At 36.4% G+C, this 20,431-nt stretch overlaps 2 protein-coding genes across 6 annotated transcripts; one reads left to right on the top strand and one right to left on the bottom strand.

Annotated features, from left to right (window-relative positions):
* Positions 1-962: 962 nt before the first annotated feature.
* LOC141905705 (coiled-coil domain-containing protein 124-B-like) lies at positions 963-2,809 on the bottom strand. Its single transcript, XM_074794681.1, has 3 exons — positions 2,709-2,809; positions 1,733-2,474; positions 963-1,199 (listed from the first exon to the last, which is right to left on the bottom strand). The coding sequence occupies exon 2, from the start codon at positions 2,415-2,417 to the stop codon at positions 1,761-1,763; it is 657 nt and encodes a 218-aa protein (XP_074650782.1). The 5' UTR covers positions 2,418-2,474; positions 2,709-2,809; the 3' UTR covers positions 963-1,199; positions 1,733-1,760.
* Positions 2,810-2,938: 129 nt separating this feature from the next.
* LOC141906193 (peptidyl-glycine alpha-amidating monooxygenase B-like) lies at positions 2,939-20,422 on the top strand. Of its 5 annotated transcripts, none has more exons than XM_074795429.1 (26): positions 2,939-2,983; positions 5,055-5,162; positions 5,936-6,110; positions 7,316-7,376; positions 7,466-7,547; positions 7,630-7,715; positions 8,568-8,648; positions 8,732-8,851; positions 8,941-9,024; positions 9,155-9,237; positions 9,356-9,406; positions 9,498-9,550; positions 9,857-10,077; positions 11,453-11,582; positions 11,668-11,775; positions 11,870-11,942; positions 12,166-12,305; positions 12,539-12,624; positions 13,313-13,369; positions 13,568-13,759; positions 13,933-14,051; positions 14,161-14,293; positions 14,406-14,633; positions 15,030-15,204; positions 17,498-17,524; positions 18,473-20,422. In XM_074795429.1, the coding sequence occupies exons 2-25, from the start codon at positions 5,149-5,151 to the stop codon at positions 17,520-17,522; spliced, it is 2,577 nt and encodes an 858-aa protein (XP_074651530.1). In that variant the 5' UTR covers positions 2,939-2,983; positions 5,055-5,148; the 3' UTR covers positions 17,523-17,524; positions 18,473-20,422. The 5 variants fall into 5 exon arrangements, with proteins under 5 accessions (XP_074651530.1, XP_074651531.1, XP_074651529.1 ...); XM_074795430.1 differs by lacking the exon at positions 2,939-2,983 and adding an exon at positions 4,103-4,252 and having other exon boundaries at positions 7,466-7,541; XM_074795428.1 differs by lacking the exon at positions 2,939-2,983 and adding an exon at positions 4,104-4,252.
* The last annotated feature ends 9 nt before the right edge of the window (positions 20,423-20,431 follow it).

Raw genomic sequence — 20,431 nt, 5'->3', positions numbered from 1 at the left:
ATATAGTATAAGAACTATAAGTACTGAAGAAATAATTTCATTGTCAAATTCAATAGTTGCAATCAACCATCTGTGAACGAACTCATATTTTCTGGCGGTTATGTTCATGGATCGTAGAAATTAATTGTGTGTTTATGCCTTTACACGCTTTTATTTCAAATCAGGGGATCTAAAACATATTAGAATCCATGTTTATCTATTTTTCTGACACATTTTGCAAAACGAAATGACGGAACTGTACTCTAATTTTTCAAATGTGTCTTCGTAGCGTGAAATATCATCGCTCACACATTTTTGTGTAGCGGTTCGTAGAATGATTTCACTATTATTGACATTATCACTAAACTTACATGCTAGAATTTCTTTGATGAAAATAAAGTTTTTTTAAAGCACGCCGACAATCATTATCACTGGAGACTTATCCAACAAAGACTGGGAACACTGTTTAGGCGCTGCTATATGGAGACTAAAAGTTCAAGAAATTGAAGGTTTATTGAAGCCCACAAAGTTTCGATGCGATCGTCATTCCAGTGAAAACGTTAAGAGGACGCTACACTATGAAGAAACAAATTTTTTGCCGTGTGCGTTGGGCTTTAATCGTCACATTGAAAAACAAAATGCATGATCGTCAAAACAGTTATTTTAGGTATTCAAATTAATTGTCTATTGATTGCTTTATTACTATTTGACTTAAGGATCACTATCACAATAATCTCGATAATTGTTTGATTTATTGCTTGCGCTTGTAGTAAATTTTGTTGCTAAACCCATAAATGTGTAAACTGTCTTCTCAGCGATATTCACGACACGCGTTTGTCGACAACACCGAATAACCCGCCTCGAAATCCTCGAGCCAGCATTTTCGGGTAGTCGGTTCGAATCCCAATTATTCTCGTTCATCAGACGCGCGCAAATTGAAAGATGCGGTTTATTTATTAAAGTATTTTTTATTATATTCACGTTTTACATTCACAAACATCGAACTTAGCACAAGGGGAAATTACATTATGAAAAAAGATTAATGCACTTTTTTCTATAAACTAAATCATTTTTCGACCAAATTTGATTATACACAAAATAAGTTTCTGCTTAGAAATCAAGAACACTCATAAATAATGCGTCTCCATAATCAGATTCGGGTCAAGAAGATTTCTGGACATCCATACCAGCAAAGAACGCAACCAGTAGCGAACGCGATCCTGAAAAGAGAAATCAAAATTCGATTCCATAACTCAATAACAAAAACTTTTATAAAACAATAAACAGTAGACTCCGCTGAAGTGGGATCTTTTGGGATCCCGAAAATGTGTCCGACATCAAGAGTTAGTTGGATGTTATGTATTTCATAAAAACTGTCATAACAAAAAAGTTTTCAACAAATATCCGAGTTGATTAGTTCTGACTTGAGAGGAGTCTACTGAACATATGTAAAAAGAAGAAACAAACGCGTATCAAAAAAATATATCTAACATTTGAGATAACAAATCGGTCTTTTAGGTCCAAATTTGAATGGTCTCAAACGCATTGACAATTTCTAAAATGGAATAGACTAATTAAAAGTGAACCAGACTTTTCGCTAAGTGTGAAAGCTTGCTCCATTCCAAATTGGAATCGGCCAAATTGAGACCGTTCTAAATATCGTTTTGGAATGTAGCTTAAGGGTTTTAGTATATAACAACCGTCAATTTAAAAAGGTTTCACAATCTAAAGATCACAAGAAAACAGTTCTTACACATAAAAATAGGAAAACAAATACAGCTTCAATGCTGAGCCTGCAAACGCTGATTCATCGGATTTTGTGGCGATTTCATCCAATCTTTTTTAAGCATTTGCTTCAACTGCGACAATCGCATGTTTGGATTCTGTTGCTTCAATATCGGCAGATTTTCTTCTTCGAACGCGGTGTAGGCGGCTTTCATTCTCTTCTCCGGATGACGGTCAATTCCCGATTGGTCCTTATCTCCCAGAACGGTGATAGCTTCATCGACATTACGAGCTTCACTACCGTCAATCGTTAATCTATTCACGTTCTCTTCGAGAGGCATATCATCAACGCTTACAATCCGTTCCGCTTGTTGTTTCTTCTTCATAGCGGCCTCGGCCTCTTTTCGTCGGAACTCTTCCACCTGAGCTCTAGTCACTTTCGTTGTCGCTGCTGGTGCACTTTTGCCCTTAACGGATTCCATTTCTTCGTCGTGTAACTTTTTCAATTCTTGTTTTTTCTGTAGTTGTTCCTGCTTCTTTTTATCTTTTTCATCTTTTCGGTTTTGTTTTCGCGTTACGTGTTTGTCGTTATCTGCCCAGTACGCGTCATCTTCGGCTTTTTTTTGTCGATCGGCCTCCTCGGATTTCTTGGCTTGTTTCCTCTCACGTGCAGCTGCTGCTTTCGAATTTTCAGTGGGGAATTTCTTAGGCATGATTATTTTCAATTGACCACCTCTCCAGCTCTCCTGTTAGCAGTCGTTACCAAACATCTGTCAATGAAAATTCAAAAAATAGAGATATGTAAGTTTTAAAATGAAAACTATAAGAAAACCAGACAGAGCAGAGGTGGGCAGTAGGCAGGGCGTAATGTATCTAAAAATTAAATTATTATCTGTCTCTGTCTGATGGCTGTGGTGTTGGATTCAGGATAGTATTTCAGCAGCAGGTTATAAGCATTTAAAGAAGCATTAATTAAAATTTTTTTCTCTGAAAATTCTTCTTACTTGTGCTGCTTGAAAAAATGTGAATTCAAAATCGAAATGCTGGATACAAATTGCCCAGTGTATTACTTGTAAAATAATTTAACAAAATTGTTCAGCTTCACTATAACTAAATTATTTCGGAAGCGATGAATAGTGGATGGTTTAGTAGTATTTGAGAACGATAAAAACATCGGAGCACTCCTATAGTTTACTTTTTCCTATAGATGGCGCCACATTGTCTAAACGACGTCAAATGCCAATGTACTGAAAATTGGATCGGATTTATATGTAAATAAGTAAGTTTATTTAGGTTACAGAGATTAATTAGTTTGACGGCGCATGTATTCCTCCTCTCTCCATTTCTCCTTAAAACAAACCAAACAAAAGAGGCTCCATCCAACAATAGTATTGAGCGGAGCAGAGCAAAAGGAGACTTACGAAACGCCGACCTGGGAAGAAGTCGAGTCGAGTCGAGCCGAGTCGAGGAGATGCGTCACGTAGTCGTACTAGACACTAGTTTTCTGTTCACTCTGACTCTGTGGAATTTGGTCTGGCTTCAATATTCTTTATAAACTGATTTAAAAACGAAGCAAACCATAGGAACTTGTCACATTTGATAAATGACAATGATTGTAAAGCCACAATGCTGACCAAAACGTCAAATCGTACATGGAGACAACTTTCGGCTTCTTAACCAAATATTCTCTGTAGTAATTGTGTCGTGATGATATTCAGCTCACCTTCTTAATGAAACTACCTCCGAAACGGTTTTAATTCCCGTCTTATTAAAACTGCTGAATCAAAACATGATTGCACAACATGAATGCATGAAATTTGATAAGGCCTAATGTAAAAATGATAAGATTTTATATAAAGACACACGTTTTTATTTTCCGTGGAATAAAAAACCCTTTTTCTGATATGGGGTTCTATGTGTGGGGTTTTAGTATTTTTTTGGTTTTAATTCTAGCAAGATGAGTGCAAATTTACAATTTCTAGAACAGACAAGACTTGAAATGGGACGAACAAATTTAAATGTTCATTGATCTTGCCCCAGGAAAAATACTAAAAAGATAGCAAAAACACTTTTAGAATATTAAGAAAAAAATTGTGATAGCTCGTGAATTTTAGTACAGATACCATGGCTAATAATAATAATTTCACTCCGTAGACTATGATACAGGTATTAAATATGATGGTCCTTTAATTGGTTGTCTAATTGGTTATATCTATTATGCCTCTCTTTAGGCCTTTACTATGCAATAATATCCGCAGTGGCCAACCTGCCTTCCCTACTGTTGCCTAGTAATGTGATGGGTTATCTCCATCATCAGCAGCAGGCAACAGTACCAGCTAACCTACTACACTGTCACATAGAGTTTGGCGTTATATTTGCATCGCGCGTAGTTGTTATAGCTTAGCTGTGCGTATGACATCATCGTTGGATGGTATTGATTGATTTGAAGCGAGCCAGGAATGGTCGCCTCGTGTCGACGTTACATAGGAAATTATTATCAAATTTGACACGCTTAAAATCTCGATCGGTTTCGTATTATTCGTGCTACGTAAGTGTTTTTATTCGATCTATTGAATATGCGCCAGTTTTCGATGTGGGAGTCAAAGATTTCCATTATCGTATGGACATAATTCTCGAGCTCACGAAATGTCAAACATATGATGGGGTAATTATCATGTTCTATGTGTCCATGCTACTCTAATCGATAATTGGCAGTGAATTAAAAGGACGATTAAAACTGAATAGGTGGCAATATGATAGGTGTAACATTTTCAATGCCTCTAAAACCTTAATCATCTGCGCGTGGACTTCAGCGGATATTTTTTCTTTGAGATGTTTTTAAGCGCAGAGTCACTGAATTAATTAAGGTGTACGTTCATTTAATGCTAAGCGAATCCCTGATTAGATAGTAATACATTTCACCCAGGATTCGTAACATTATTTCTATAGAAATAGAATTTTTGATCCTGATTTTCTGATCGATTGACTTGAGAAATTACTTAGTAGCTGGTCAACTCTTTTTCGTTGAAATTCCATGTTTGCTATGAGCGCATGACCTAACATCTCAAAAACTCTGGTAAATCACAGTAATGCGCTTGCCATTATTCACAATTTCTGACAGTGCCTACAATTTCATTGTATTTAGTCTGTTGATAGGCATTAGGTGATAATTGATAACATAGTAATTGACACATGCATCACAAAAGGTTCATTCATTTCCTTGTCCATTGTTGTGAATGTATAATCCTCTATTTTTCCCTCACTATACTGATGCTGTTAATAAAGTGTTAATTTTCGTATGCCATATGTTACGTTCACCATTGTTGTATTTGAGCCTTTTTTCTTTCTAGGCAGGTAGAGAGAGAGAGAGAGAGAGAGATCAATGATAAATGGACGGAATGGTTCTAAGTAAAACAGCTGGCTGTTGAGCATATTCTCAACGTGATGGCAGAACATAGGTATGCTTGATTTTACATTATTCCATACCATATTTTATAATTTCAGTCTCCTTTTCCCTGATCTAACTGCTGCATTCTTCCCATTGCATCAGAGATGTAGCTCTGTTTTTATAATTTAGTGAATTCAATTCCGGATTGAATCATTAGGGCGTGATTTTCTGATCATTTTTTCCATATCAGCTATCGATATATTACAAGAAATTACTGAGCATCGTGGAAATCATGGTGTCTTCACTAAAATTTTGTGGAAATATGAATATATTTTGTTCATACTTTTCAGCTCATATCAGCTGATACACAGTAGACATGTTTAATTCCGATAAATTGGGGCTGATGAAATTCATCTGGTTTATTAAAAATCCTGATTGAATTTCATATTCTACATGCATTAATGTAGTCTATAAATGGGCCGTTAATGTTATCCAGATAAGATTGAATTCAGATTAAACCGATCTCAGAATTATGAGGGGTTTGACTGTACAGTAATTTCTGTTCTTGTAATGCTTTACTGAAGAACAGGTATTTTAGAACCACAAATATATTGGTGTGTTTTATCGTATCTCGATATTGTCGTTGTATAATATGAAAAATGTTAAGTGGATAAACAGAGTGCTTGAGTAAAGGTTTTTAGTTTGATATCCTGTTTCCTACCTAGTGCTGTAGGCCCCGGTAGCTTCTCATAGATATTTATTTACCTAACACTAAATGACGTGGTCGTTTATTCATTCGGGTTTTCCCTCTATTACCGAAAACATTTTGGTTTTTTTTTTCAGTCGTGAAAAGAAATCAGTGATGATGATGTTCGGCAGCTGTGTTTGCGTTATTCTGATTGTGCTGTCCTCCGCTTCGAGAAGCGATGCTGTCCCCGCGAAACCGAACTCGCTGACGGATACATCGACCCTGAAACAGAGGCTCTCCATAAGAATGCCTGGTATTGTGCCGACTGAGGTAGGCCGGTTTCTAATCCAAATAAGGACATACCAAGCTTACGAAGAATAGCGATGACTGTGTTATGAAGCTTATTGCGTTCACATGGCTTTGGCGTTGAATTTTTAATCGTGTCGATTGGTAACTAACAGTAATACTATGCTAATACTTAATGTGCTCGATTGCATTTTAACTGGTTAATCTGCTTAAATTGTGTATAATAACTTTTCCATATGATGTATTACAATGGGATTAACTGGTGATTATGTGCCTATTTTACCGAGTATATGTTATTCATTATTTGCCAGTCGCCTTTTATGGCTTTTTCGCTCTTAGTACGGTTTTAAGTGTATTTAAGGGTTTTACTACTCAAGGGTTCCATATCTCATATTCGATGGTTACAGTAATTCAATTTTCTGACTAGCGCACGATTGATGGCGACATAAAAGAAATGTATTTCGAAGTTCAGTTATCGCTTTTGCGACATCAAAGGCCGCCTTGAACAAAGAATCATATCGTAGTAATCCAGCTTTTGATATACGAGTTGTCATGATAAGAAGTAATAAGGAATAATGGGATAACACTAGAAATCCTCGTGTCGTGACAACCATCCCTTCTATACATATACGCGCTATACGCTGTGAGGGGAGATGGATGTAGACACTGTGCGCACGCCATTTCTTTAGGGTTAGACGTCTAATCAATATTCGCGGATTAAAGAAGTCGTTGGCTGTGAAAGCTGGCAATAAATGAGATTAGATACTGAATCAATATACCAATCCAACCGCAACCCGGTCTCGCAAGTGACCGACTAAAAAATTGGAGGCCGCAATGAAGAAATGAAGAAATCCCACGATAGAATCCTATCATATTGAATTCAATAGTTGGATGTCTACATTCATTTACTGTTTACACGGTAGATGAGTGTTTTATTCGATAGTTATTTAGAAAAATATAGTTAGTTACCGTGGGCTAAAATGCATCGGGCTAGGCTTTCATTCATAATTATCTTGGAAGCTTATAGTTGATCTTATAAACGCCCCTCGAATTTCAATGATCATGCCTTCAGAGCCCTTCAAATACTCCTCAAATTTCAAGTCTGTAGTCCTGTAGGTTCCTGCTCGACTTATTCTCTTGAATTGTTTTGATGAGTATATCTATCAGTCGTGGATTATATTATTTAACCCTATATTGTTATAAAACCGGTGCGATTTTCTCTTTCGCAGGAAACTTACAAATGTACGTCAAAGTCTCTGATGCTCGGTGAATCGGATGAAAGATATATCAGTAAGCTCAAATATCTGCGTAATCTATTACATTCGTATTTCTATTTCACAATTAAAAATCGTAAATTTGTTCTATCAACAAACGATCAGTTGGATTTGAACCGAAGGCGAATATGAGCACGGCGCATCACGTTTTACTGTTCGGCTGCAGTTCACAACCGCATACGTCAAGGTATGTTATGATAAATTAGAAAACGTCGTCGTCGAACAGATGTTTTCTATTAGTAAATCGAATATCATTAACTCGTTTTCAGCGGTTGCGGAAATATATGTCCCTATAACAGAGCTGAAGTCTTGTACGCCTGGGCAAGAGATGCTCCGCCTTTAAATTTGAAGAAAGGTACGTCTGCATTCGATCCGGTGTTCGTAATCAATTTCAATATTAAGTTCACTTGTTACAAAACTTTTCGACCGTTTTTATTCTATTTTCGGGTCTCTCGTTCGGATATCCAATGATATAGAAATTTTATTTGCACCAGCGTCAGCAACATCTGTTAGGCTAATCAATGTTTATCTCCCTTTTGATCAGTTCTATGGTTATCGATCTGGTGAATGCGCATTTTAAAGGGTGTTATTCACTATAGATTTTTGTCGAACAGTTTGTGAGGCGCTCTTTACATCCTAGTGATTCAATCCGTGCTCAACAGCTGTATTACTGAGCCAACTAATTCATTCACTATATTATGATTTGAGGTTATTAGATAGCTGTCGATCGACTATGTATCGTTCAAGCTATCAAAATTCATTTATATTTACAATGTCGAGCCGTTTTAGAAGTGACGACTATCTTGATTTTCGAGGCGTACGGATAAGTATCGTAGGCTCGATCGAGCGTTTGTCATTCAACTTTGCGAAACGTCATTACGAAGGGATTTGTGTTGACTTCATTCTCGAGCTGCGACAAGCGCATGATAAAATCTGCGCGGAAAACAATTACCGTTTTGGCAGACGAATCTTATTATCCTCGCGAGACACATCGACACAATCTTACACTGCTTTATATTTGCTCAATAGAATTCATTTGTAGCACTAGCCTCCGAGTATATAAATATATTCCTTAATGCAATGTTCATATCTCCCAGGTGGAAGATGAATATGTCAATTATTATGAGTCCAATGTATTATCCAGTTAAAATACTATCATATATTTTCAAATGATACCTACACTTACTTCATTCGCTCTCGTTTGCAGGTGTTGGGTTTAGAGTCGGAGGAGGGAAAAATGGAATTCGATATCTCGTATTGCAAGTACATTATGCAAGAGCTTTCACCGGTACGTAGGTCATATATATATATATTACAGGTTATGAATTCTGCGATCGTTTGAAATGAATACTTGAGGTTTTCTATGAACAGAAGGCGAAGGGCCGGATAGGACTGGTATCGATGTTATCATGACGAAGGAACGCCAACCAAATATAGCTGGTATCGCGCTATTGCTTGCAACAACTGCTTATATTCCTGCAAATACAGAAAGTTAGTATCAAAGCGAATATTCAATTAAGAAAATGATGAAATGAGAAACATGTCTGTATTACCGGTATATATTTTGTTCGTTTTTACAGTGTATCCCGTCGATGTAAGCTGTCAATATCACGACAACAAAGAAATCCATCCATTCGGATACAGAACTCATGCTCATTCATTAGGTATCTTTCGAAATGATTACCGGCTTCGAATTGTAGAAACGTGGCCTTTCCGATGATTACGATGACCGGTGGGAAATTTGATAAATAAAAAAAAAAACATTATGTCATCGAGAATTTATGCGTTTTACAGGAAAGGTAATAACTGGTTATGCGTATAGTGTGTCGACTAAAAATTGGACAGAAATAGGGAAAGGCGATCCCCAGAGGGCTCAGGTAATCTCAATAAATGATTTCCATTCGTATCTGTACTGTGTTTATCAAATTAACCGTAGATGTTCGTCACATCATTCATCATATCGTCATATATACGTTATTATACTTTGTATTCCAGGCGTTTTATCCCGTAAAAAAAGACATTACGGTCAAACAAGGTGATATATTGGTGAGTAATTATTCAACACACACTCACACCACAAATTTAGCTCATTTAACCGGAAACTTACTATTCCGTATGATGTTTTTTTTTTATTCAGGCTGCGAGATGTGATTATAATTCTATGGGGAGAAATAGAGTGACACATATCGGGTAAGATTGAAAATAGTGTAAATTCGTAAGGCGGAAGATAATATTTATCTGTCATATTATGTTTGTTTGTTTTAATAGGCAAGTCAATTTTGTCTGGGATTTCGACCATTTTTCGAGATCTTAAAATAGGGATTTTCCCTGTTTGAATGATTTGATTTGAATTATTTTGATGCTTATATGGCAACCCTTACAAACCCAGCAGACTTCTGCAAACCGCATGGAAGTTTGATTATAAAAATCGTAAATCAAGTACAGATATAGTTGGTTGGTCGGACGAATTACAGGGGTTTATTTCATCTATTACAGAGCTACGCATAACGACGAGATGTGCAACTTTTATATGATGTATTACACGAAGAATACGAACTCGGCATCGACGTTCTGGCAGTGCGACAGTAACAACTACAGAGGATACACGGCGCACTTTCCCGACGATGTCGATACTACGCTTGAAGACGTCGAAAAAGCCGAACGAAAACCAGTCGTTCCCGAGACTCAACCGGTTAAACACATGAAGCTTACAAGCGGTGAGTACGATTCTAAACACGGCATACCGGCGCGCGACACCAGTTCATTAGGTAATACTCGTTACGCCGATTCGACGAATCGCGCCAATTACGATTCGACGTACGACGACGCCGTCAACGACTATCCGTACGGTAACCGCGACTACGCGAACAATAACGACGACTATTATTACGTATCGAATCAGCGAAGTCGCAGTCGTCGTCCGTCGTATTACCCGTCGAGTACGAAGAACGTGTTCGATACGAGTATGTTGAATTATAACGGTCGCGGCGATGCTAATTATAACGACGCGAATTCGGACGACAGCGACGGTCAGTGGACGCGTTCATCGGCATCGAATCGTGTATCGAAAGAAGGTGTTAGGTTTGGTGGTGGTAGTGGTGGTGGTGGTGGTGGTGGTGGCAATTCACAAAGCTTACGCAAGAGTTCACGCATTCAGCCTAAAAAGGGACGGCTGCCAATTCAACAACGGGATAATGTATTACTGCCTAGAGGACCAGCAATGTCTGCACCAGTAACTCGTGAGTCGAGTTTGTTGTTAACATTTGTTGTCTGCATTTTTCTGTCACGTTTCGTGTTGTTCATCTATGAATCGGGTACCGGCAAATGTAACTGCAGCAAGTGGAATTCCACCGGGTCGGCTGGATTCCTTCTTCTACTCAATTAACCAATGATTTCTAAAATTCTACGTGTAACAGATGAAAGTCATGCCACATGTGAACTCTGAAGTTTAATCTGATTCCATCTGGATGCTTGATCGGGCTTATTTTTGGATTGGACGGCCAAAACAAAAATTTAGATTAGAGTTGTTTGAAAATGAACTAATTTAGTTTGAGTAAAAGTAAAGTATGATAAATTTTCGCAACTGACACAATATTTGAGACCATTTCTATCTGAACTTAAAACCAGGAGTTCCTAAGGAACTTTCCTGAAGATATATCTTGTTTAGTTAACACTTGAATACATCTGATATCTTAGTGGCGCCCTCTGACGCGATAGCTGGTGTGCCGGTACCCCATCGCTGTGAATTGTTGTGCACAACTGTATTCTGAATTCTGCGTGCATGACTTCATTCGTCCAGCAACAAATAACGATTGAGTTTTGACGATTGATTTGTACCCTGAAAAAATTTTAGCTTATCCCTCGCAGAATGAGAATCTTTGCACACAACAGATTGTCCCTGTTATTCATTTGATTGCTTTGATTTTAAATGCTTCGATGCTTCTCTGGGGTCACGTACACGCCAAATAGAACTACGTTGAATGATAAAATTGGATGGTCAGTTGGAAATACAGATTTATGGATTAACCATTTTTCGGTTGATGGACTGCTTAATTTGAAAGATTTTGAAAATTTGATTGCTTCTATTTATAGCCTTAGAGTTTGTTGCTGATTGGCCGAAATTACCCGATGACAAGAAACTAGGTCAAGTAGCCGGTGTAGCTTGCGACTCTCATGAAAATGTCTACATATTCCACAGAGGAACACGTGTTTGGAATGCAATGTAATATTTCTTTCTACTAGTATTGTATTTATTGCGAGAGTTGTTTCTACAAAACTATCAGTAACATGTTCGTGGTCATTTTCAGGTCATTCAATCAGAACAATGAATTCATGGAAAAAGAGCCTGTGAAAATGAATACCATTATTGTTATGGATAAAAATGGTAATTTTGTAAAAGAATTCGGAAAGAACAGGTAATTTTCTATGTGAAAGTTGATGAATGCTTCTGAAGAAGTCTATCCATAATTTCTTGGTGCTATTCGTGGAGGTTCAATTTTTTTAAAACAGATTCTACATGCCTCATGGATTACATATCGATAATGAAGATAATCTCTGGTTGACAGACGTTGCCCTTCATCAAGTAGGTACCTCTTTTCGTAAATTGAAATCAGGACCTGGTTTCACAGTTCCCGAGTAAAGCATTGAAAATGAACTGATTTTCATTCAAGAGTTTAATCCGACTTACAACTGTGGAACTGACTCGATTCTATTGATTTTCTAAGTTGGAAAAAACATTATTGACCAATTTAATCGTATGTTTTATGCTTGATTTGATCTACCACCCGAGTCTTATTCAATTATAGGTTTTTAAGATACCAAAAGGAAAAGAAGAACCAACCCTAGTACTGGGCAAAGCTTTTAAACCTGGTGAAGGTATTGATCATTTTTGTAAGCCCACTGATGTGGCAGTGCAGTCAGATGGTACATTTTTTGTCTCCGATGGGTACGTATATGTTTGCCTTACTGCATGTCGAAAGAATGTTTTTGAAAAATCTGTTGAACAATTATATCAACAAGCATGACTATGGTTTATTGGAAATAATCATGCTTATTGATGCATTAGTACTGGTAATAAGACTCTAGTTTGCACCATTCTATGACATTCTGTTTTATGGAAAGCACCAATATGGTAATGATTAACATGGAAATGTTACTTTTTTTTCTGTGATTATATAGGTATTGCAACTCTCGAATTATGAAGTTTGATAAAAATGGGCGTTTTATGAAGTCTTGGGGAAATTCTTCACTTCAATTCACAGCGGGTATAGATATGTTTTACTATTCTGTTTTCTTTGTTATCTTTGTATCTCTGTGTATTCATTCTACAACTGCATGTACCACGCTATTTGTGTCAACCATGAATCAAATCTTCTCATCTCGAATATACAAATTGACTGATTGTTTTTTGCATGTAATTTTTTGTCGGATAAGAATGAATAATTCATCGGTATCCATTTAATTTCTAACATGCAATTGGTTTCTGAAAAAAGAACTGTATAGTTTTTTATCCTAGATACTGTGTAGCGTGTTCATGGATTCATTATTCAATTTCACTAATGTATCAATTTTCAACTTTGTTTGCTTGTCTTAATCTTTAATTCTCATTATCTAACTTATGATTAGATTCACTGGGATATTCAAACCAAATTTAAACCGCCAAAGCACTTAACTTCAGCTAGCTTAGGTTTGAATGTTTTTCTTGTGAATCTATGACCACCCTACTGATTTATGTTTGATATCATCGTTTTAACATAATTGTCATTTGATTCCATGTTTCCTAATTATGCCGTTTCCTAATGATGTTTCCCGTTGCAAAATCACACTCATATCAGTTTAGTAATCAAAATATTCATTGAAATTCAGAATTTGAGACTGATTTTGCTGGCACGAATGATTTCGTTCTTTATCACTTCATGTTGTCTTAAAAATATTTCACCTCTTTGGTGTTAGATATTGACTATGGGGTCAAGTATAACGACTTTACTTCAATTATTCAGCAACTCACAGGTAAATCTGGCTGCTTCGTAAAGATTCTAATTTTTGAAAAAATCTTTGAAAAATAATTATCTTTAACTGCTTTACCTAGAATTAACAAATGATGCTTAAGTCTTATAACTTCCAATTATAAAAACTCTTCTCTAGTTCATTTTCCATTGATATTTTACAGTAATCTGGTGTTTTCACCTTGAAATCTTTTATTTATAGAGCATCCTCCGGATGGTTCATTCCTCATTCCTCACAGTATTGTAAATCTTGAAGACAGAGGGCAGGTGTGCGTAGCCGATCGCGAAAACGGTCGCATTCAGTGCTTCGACTACAACGGAAGATTCATCCGAACTTATTCGAATAAAGAATGGGGCGGTCGCTTGTTCGCTGTCACTTACAGCAAACGATTTGGTAAGTTATCTATCGTGCTGGTTAATGACTGATTATAGAAATCAATTCATAGCAGTGGATGGTTCGTTGCGTTGTAGACTTTGAAACTTGCATAGGAATAAATTTGTTTAAAGTCCCTTCTACATGTTATAAACAATTGTAACTGATCTATGCTTACATCTGTTTGAAATAAGGTGGTGCAATATACGCTGTGAATGGTCCATCTATTTATGGTAAAAAGCAAATAGTTGCTGGATATACTTTAGATGTCGACTTGGGTCGTCTGAATCAAACGTGGAATTCGGGCAATAAGGTAACGATATACGTTTTTTCTGAGAATTTTCAAAAGTGGAGTTTAGATACAATACAGTATGTCAAAGAGGACTCGTTCTCTAATGAAATGTGAAATATGTTTATTGCAGAGCGGTGGATTTCACAATCCTCACGATGTTTGTGTTAGCCACGACAAAAGGTCGGTTTACGTTGTGGAGATCGATCCAAATAAAGTTTGGAAATTCCAGCTGAAAGAAGTAGAAGTTCAGCCGAGTGATTCTGGTATGTGGTGTCTGTTGTTAGTCTGAATGTTTCTTGATTCGGATATCAGCAATTTTAAGGGAAATCACCGAGCAATTGTTGGACTTAGAAGATTGACATTATCTTCTTTCAGAAAAAGTTGCATTAGACGTTCAAAAGAAAGGCTCTTCAGCTCCTCTGCAGGACGCAGAAGTTGAGAAGACGCCATTAGTCGAAGAAACTCTGCTCGATAAGAAGAATTCTGAGGCGGAGAAACTAATCGACGATGAATTCAATTCGTCGCTAATCATCGGTGCATTGCTAGTTGTACCAATCGTTTTAATAGTCATTATAACAGTTATTGTAAGACTAAGAAAAAGCGGTGAGTATTGAAGCAATCTTAACGATAATTATGTTGTATTTCGACTTACATTGAAAGTGAGAAACAGTTTGATAGCTGTTCAATGATCGCACCAACAAGGGTGGATTTAGGGGGATGGATTGGATGGACTGGCCCACCCCTTCACAAAATTTGAATGTGAAAAAAATTTTTTGCAAAGAAAATTTTGAAAAACAACTAATTTAAATCCAAATGGGTTCTGATTAAGGCCATAAAAGCCCCTTTTCGTCCTTAACTTTCTGTTGGAGAGGTATTGTCAAATCTGCCCTTTTCAAATTAAGTGCCCATTCCAATTTTCAGGTCCACTCCCTTCAAAGAATCCTAGATCCGCCTTTGACCAATCAAACATAAATTGCTCAACGGTTTTTCTTATGACAGGTCGATTCCGAATGAACAAGACTTATACCAAAAATAACAAGAAAAAAATTAATCTCGGAAACTTCTTCGATCGACATAAAGGATTTGACCGAGTCAGCACGGAAGAAAGCGACCACGAGCTCGATCATCTGAGCGATTCGGACATTGAGGAATATTGTGCGACTACTCAAAAAGCGTAAGCGATGTTCCATTTAATCGGTGGTGAAGGTGACATCTACTGGCAGCTTGATACTTGGGCAATTGTTTAAAAAAAAAAATGAATAATGATCAACAATGTGGAAAGTGTTGTAGTATGCATTTTCAGCATACTTTCTAGTCCGTTTTCACGATCATCGCTGAGATGAAATATTCGAAACGCTTTAGAACAAAACATAAAACGATGTACGTATATTATATACATGTAACATACGATGTACTTAACATTAGTCATTGCAAATATTCTATAAATCTATCATTGATTATGATATATTTTCCAATATTGCGATTCTCAATGCGAGCCCGGAACGAGGATGGTAGAATCTTGAGATTATGTCGAAATGACGATCATTCCGAAATGTTTATAACGCGTCGATGATTTTACCCGGTAAATCATGCGTTGCTCAAAATTGTTTCGATAGCAGCTGTTGCCGTGTTCTTGGCTGAAAGTGATTACATTCAGTTGACCTGGCCCAAACTTACTTATTTACATGTACATTTATATTATATACATGTATATGTATAAATTGTAGACTGGTTGTAAATATATAAATGAATACAATGTTCCAAAGACAGTCTCGTGTGAATATCTACTGAAAGTATGCCGAAAACTTAACTCAAAATATCAATTTATTTAGGTTAATCCAAATTTAAACATCATTTAACACACTATTGTAGCACATACTGCACGCATACACAAAGACATATCTGAACATTATTTTTCCCTCTCTCTATCCCTGACATGACACTCCTACTGCAAATCTATGTCCTGTCTACTTATGTTAATACACCTTGGTGTGCTGCTATTGGTAGGACTGAATCATCGTGCAGGACTTCATTCTCATCCATTTTCTGACCACATCTGGAATTCGGAAGAATAACTTTGAATCAACGGATAATTGTTATGGGCATTTATAGAATGTTTTATCCGAGATTCCAGTATAAGGAATATGTACATACCAGTATAGAGCTTTCTTGATATTTATTCTATTTTTGTACATCCGTTATTGTTTACCTTTTATTTACATATCCAGTTTTACTTCGTTTATGAATTCACATTCCAAGCTCCTCATCACATTCTGTTCTTGCGCCAATCCGTCTGATTTCTGAAGAATACCTCAACCGACTAAACTACGACCGTCTCCTTTTTACCACCAGCGATTCATGTCTTCACCTTGGATTTGTCCTCGAGTCTGCTGAATTTTTCTTCAGAGAGTCGTAAAAAGGCCAGCTCATCCACTTTCTAATTTCATCTCAAGAGGTTGCGTTTATCGTGTTTCCATTTCATCCACCCGTACGACTCATTCCACTCTGTGCGCACTGTACTGAAGGGACAGCAATAGCATGCATGATCTAGCGATGTGAATATTGTTTCAGTGCCGAAGTGTTGAAGTCAACTGCCACTACGCACGAGGATAAACAAACATGGAGGTTGGTATGGCTGTAGGATCCTGCGGATTCTGCCCTTGTATGATAACTCAATCGACTTCGACGACAAACAAACTAACTACAGTAAACTGCGCCTTACTCGGAAAAACTGCGACCGGCAAAATTGGTTTGAGAAATTTGATTTGAAAATAGGAAATTACATTAGGAAGTCAGAGTTCGTCAAAAGTGCTGAGTTGGCCATGTCCGAGTAAGACCATGTTTACTGTACTATTACGAATTGTACTTACCCGTAACATATTCTACATTCAGATTCGACAAACTTTATTCATTCACTGTATTCATACATATCCACTTAATGACAAGTCACGCTTACGAAACTGAAAACATGTGTATTAAGTTTGAATATATTCGACTGTTATATTTATAAATATGTGGTAATTATTTATTACGAAAGCTGATGCTCGTGTTTTAATAGTATATCATAATGCTAGGTACCCTTATTCGTGTGCTGATAACTGTCGATATGTGCGGTAAACCAAGCTTAACTTGGGGACAAAACTTACACCACGATTCTCACTAGAATTCTTAATTTCAGCAAGGCCCTGTCTGCAATGGCTTCTAATATTGTAGCTTGTTTATTCATAAATTGAAAATTCTATCTTAAGTTAGAGCCAACACTAGTTTGAGCTAGGAACTGTTTTCTGTACATTCTATGTACCATGTACCAAGAGTTTATTCAAAAGTTAAACATGAAATTATTCTATTATGTTCACGTGTCTCATTTTATCAGTTATTGATAATCTTTATTAATTGAATGCATTTATGATGGAAAACACTTGATATTGCGATAAGTTGTGCTGAAATGATTTTCTCTTTCATCGTAGTAATCTTGAAACGAAACAGAACTGACGGTAATGTGATTTAATTAACGAAACATATCACAAAATGTTCCCAAATTCCACCAATAGTAAAATTTTGGCTTTGCCCGTCTCCAAAACTGTGATTATTATTGGGTAGAATGTAATTTTGGAACATTTTGACAATGGTGTATCGGACTTCATACAAATGAAGCAAGAATATTTATTGCACGTTTCACTATTTTTGACTTATATTTTGTGTGTTGGTTATGGTTTTCTTGCATTAGTACCATGGTGGCGTTGCTATGTTAAAAAAAAAAACTAGTATTGAGCACCTGTGTAGGTCATTCATTCCCTACTGAATTTCTAATTCCCTCTTTGTTCATTTTGATCTCGGGGTATTATGTGATTTAGATATGAAATCCTTCAGCTGTGGATCTGTGGTACTAATGTAGGAACGCTTTTTCCAAACACAATCTTCAAGTCAACTTAAAGCACCACTCAAGATATACTATATATGACGTGAATATGAATGATGGAAATTCCTTTTAATTTGTTATTTTCATGATAGCAAGATAATTGGTATCATTGTATACCTTTTAAATGGTTGTAACCAGAAGAATTATTGGAATGCATTGAATAACATATAAGATAGCATGAATATACAGTGACAAAGCCCTGGTTCACTTCATAGCTGCTTTGCTGGAAATGTCCACCTTGACATTTTGCGCCATTCCTTCTTCGGCAATTTCTAAAATATACCTACCTGCTTTTGGGAAAACAGGACAACTACTGTTCCGTGTTTCAAACTACTTGTCACGTACAAAAAGCTCCATTTCAAGATTGTAGTAATATCCAACATTTGATGGGTGGAGTGAAGTTAAGGATAAATCAGCATGATTAAGGGGTGAATAGTGAGCTTATATTGTCTTCATGCTTGCTTAAAATGTAGCTTGAAAATGTTGCGCTTACTTAGTGCATTGTACTACATTTTCATTACAGGTGATGTCGCAATCAGTTTGATAGGAAGTATTCAATGAAACTTAAGCCAGTGTTGAATTTTTGAACCTTAAGTACCCGATGACCATACATGTATTTGTAGAGAATTTGCTGGTACTGGCACTTATTCCCCCACCGAGATTGCTAGGTATAATACCTTCCTCTATAAATGTAAATGAGAATCAGTATACATACAGCAGCTGGATCCAGTTATTCTTAAAAAATGAAGTTATAAGGCCAAAAAAAATTGATACCTTGTTTCTCCGCTCTGCTGAGCTTAAATGTTGACCCGGCCGGCTGCCAATCTACCCTATACATTACTTTTTTTTAAATCGTGATCAATTTCACCATAACAGACCCGGCCGCTATAGAAATGAACTGTTTATAATGTATTTTAAATATTTCAGCCTGTAAGCCTCCTTCATTTGTAGCTGTCAAAAGCAGAAAAAATGAAGAAGGTCAACAGGGCTGAAGTATTTTTAAAGCCAAGTTGATTTAACTTCTCGTTCATTTTTGAACGCAATGATTTAAATTACGATCATTTCGGTTGATCTAACTAATTTAGCCTTAAAAGAAACTTTTATCAGCAATTGTACAATCATTATCAAATATCATTACCGGTATATATTTTTTGTTTCTTAACAATCATCGCCTGTTGGGTTTTAAATATTGGTTTATCGTTGCCTGTTTTGCATCCTCAAATTGTTTACCTTTGTTGAAATGAAATACGCATATATGATTTTATCGACGATTTTATCCTGATAAAGTATAATCATGTCAATCAAAACGTGTATATATATGTAACATATCAAAAATATATTTGTCCCGTTTGTAACTTTGTAAATGTATATGTAGTCTGAATAATTGTGGTCCTACGGTGTTAGGTTCGTGATAAAAAAAAACCAACTCATCGATATCGGTAAATTCATCGGAATGAATTGAGTATACGAGAACATATTTTTCTTTAGTCAACAAATATCTGAGTACGATGCATCACACAAATAAGACTAAACTTCTGTGCGTCTTTATCAAAAATTTCATTTTATGTTGTTTCATGTCTATTTAACCAGAATTTCAGGTTATGGAAGTCAATGATTATTCTTTTGACTGTCTTCTATTATCTAGCGATTATATATTTTATGAATGCTGTACTAGCCTATATCGGTCTCAATATTGCGTATCATACACTATCTTTTATGTTTATCTTTTGTTGTGTCTGTCAAAATTATACCTGCGAGCTCGAAAGCTGAAACGACAATAAGAGGAGTAAATAAGCTTATTAATGTGTACGATTTTTGGCCCAGGAATGCCACATATCATGTCAGAATAATCTACATTCATATCCAATCGGCATAATCAAACCCTTCAATCAAATTTTCATCTATATATTTTACTTATCGATAAAAAAAAGAAATGAACCTTTAAGTATGAATGATGTATAGTTGTGGCGTAAAACGTGTCGGTCACTTTCATGTTTTAATCAAAAAAGCCATTTAATTATGGGTGGCTTTGAGGTTGTACAGGAAATATTCAGTACTGTACTGGCTGAAAGAGTAGCTAACAACAGATTTCCAGTACAAAGTTGGAATAGGGCTTTTTTCCCCTGAACATCCGAGATATCGTGGTCGGCAGGTCGCGGTTGGTGAAAATAACCTTGTTTAAAAATGGTACAATGTGGTAAACATTTGTTTGTCATGTAACTGTGATATTTGCCATTGTTATACAAGGTAATAAAGTATATCGATCGAAGGGTATTGTACAATCAAAACAGTTTGTTTTATTTGTTAATTTCTTTGATTCAACAGTCCTTATACATGGCGTCAACATAGTTGGATAAGTACAAGATATGTGTATTCGTATGTAGTGTGCGATGTGGAAGTCTGTGGAAAATCTATTACTTTTTGCAACGACTCTGAAGTTGACTTTGCGCCCGGTATCAAAATCCTCATATCAGTAAAGTCT

This window comes from Tubulanus polymorphus, chromosome 5, assembly GCF_964204645.1.
Source record: "Tubulanus polymorphus chromosome 5, tnTubPoly1.2, whole genome shotgun sequence".
Taxonomy (NCBI): Eukaryota; Metazoa; Nemertea; class Palaeonemertea; order Tubulaniformes; family Tubulanidae; genus Tubulanus; species Tubulanus polymorphus.
Note: the sequence above shows the minus strand (reverse complement) of the source record. Positions and strands in the feature narration are given on the sequence as shown.

Coding starts and splice junctions, on each gene's coding strand:
- LOC141906193 (XM_074795429.1), top strand. Junction 8,649..8,731: donor TTATGCAAGAGCTTTCACCG/GTACGTAGGTCA, acceptor TTCTATGAACAG/AAGGCGAAGGGCCGGATAGG. Junction 9,551..9,856: donor AATAGAGTGACACATATCGG/GTAAGATTGAAA, acceptor CATCTATTACAG/AGCTACGCATAACGACGAGA.
- LOC141905705 (XM_074794681.1), bottom strand. CDS start 2,417: ATGCCTAAGAAATTCCCCACTGAAAATTCGAAAGCAGCAGCTGCACGT.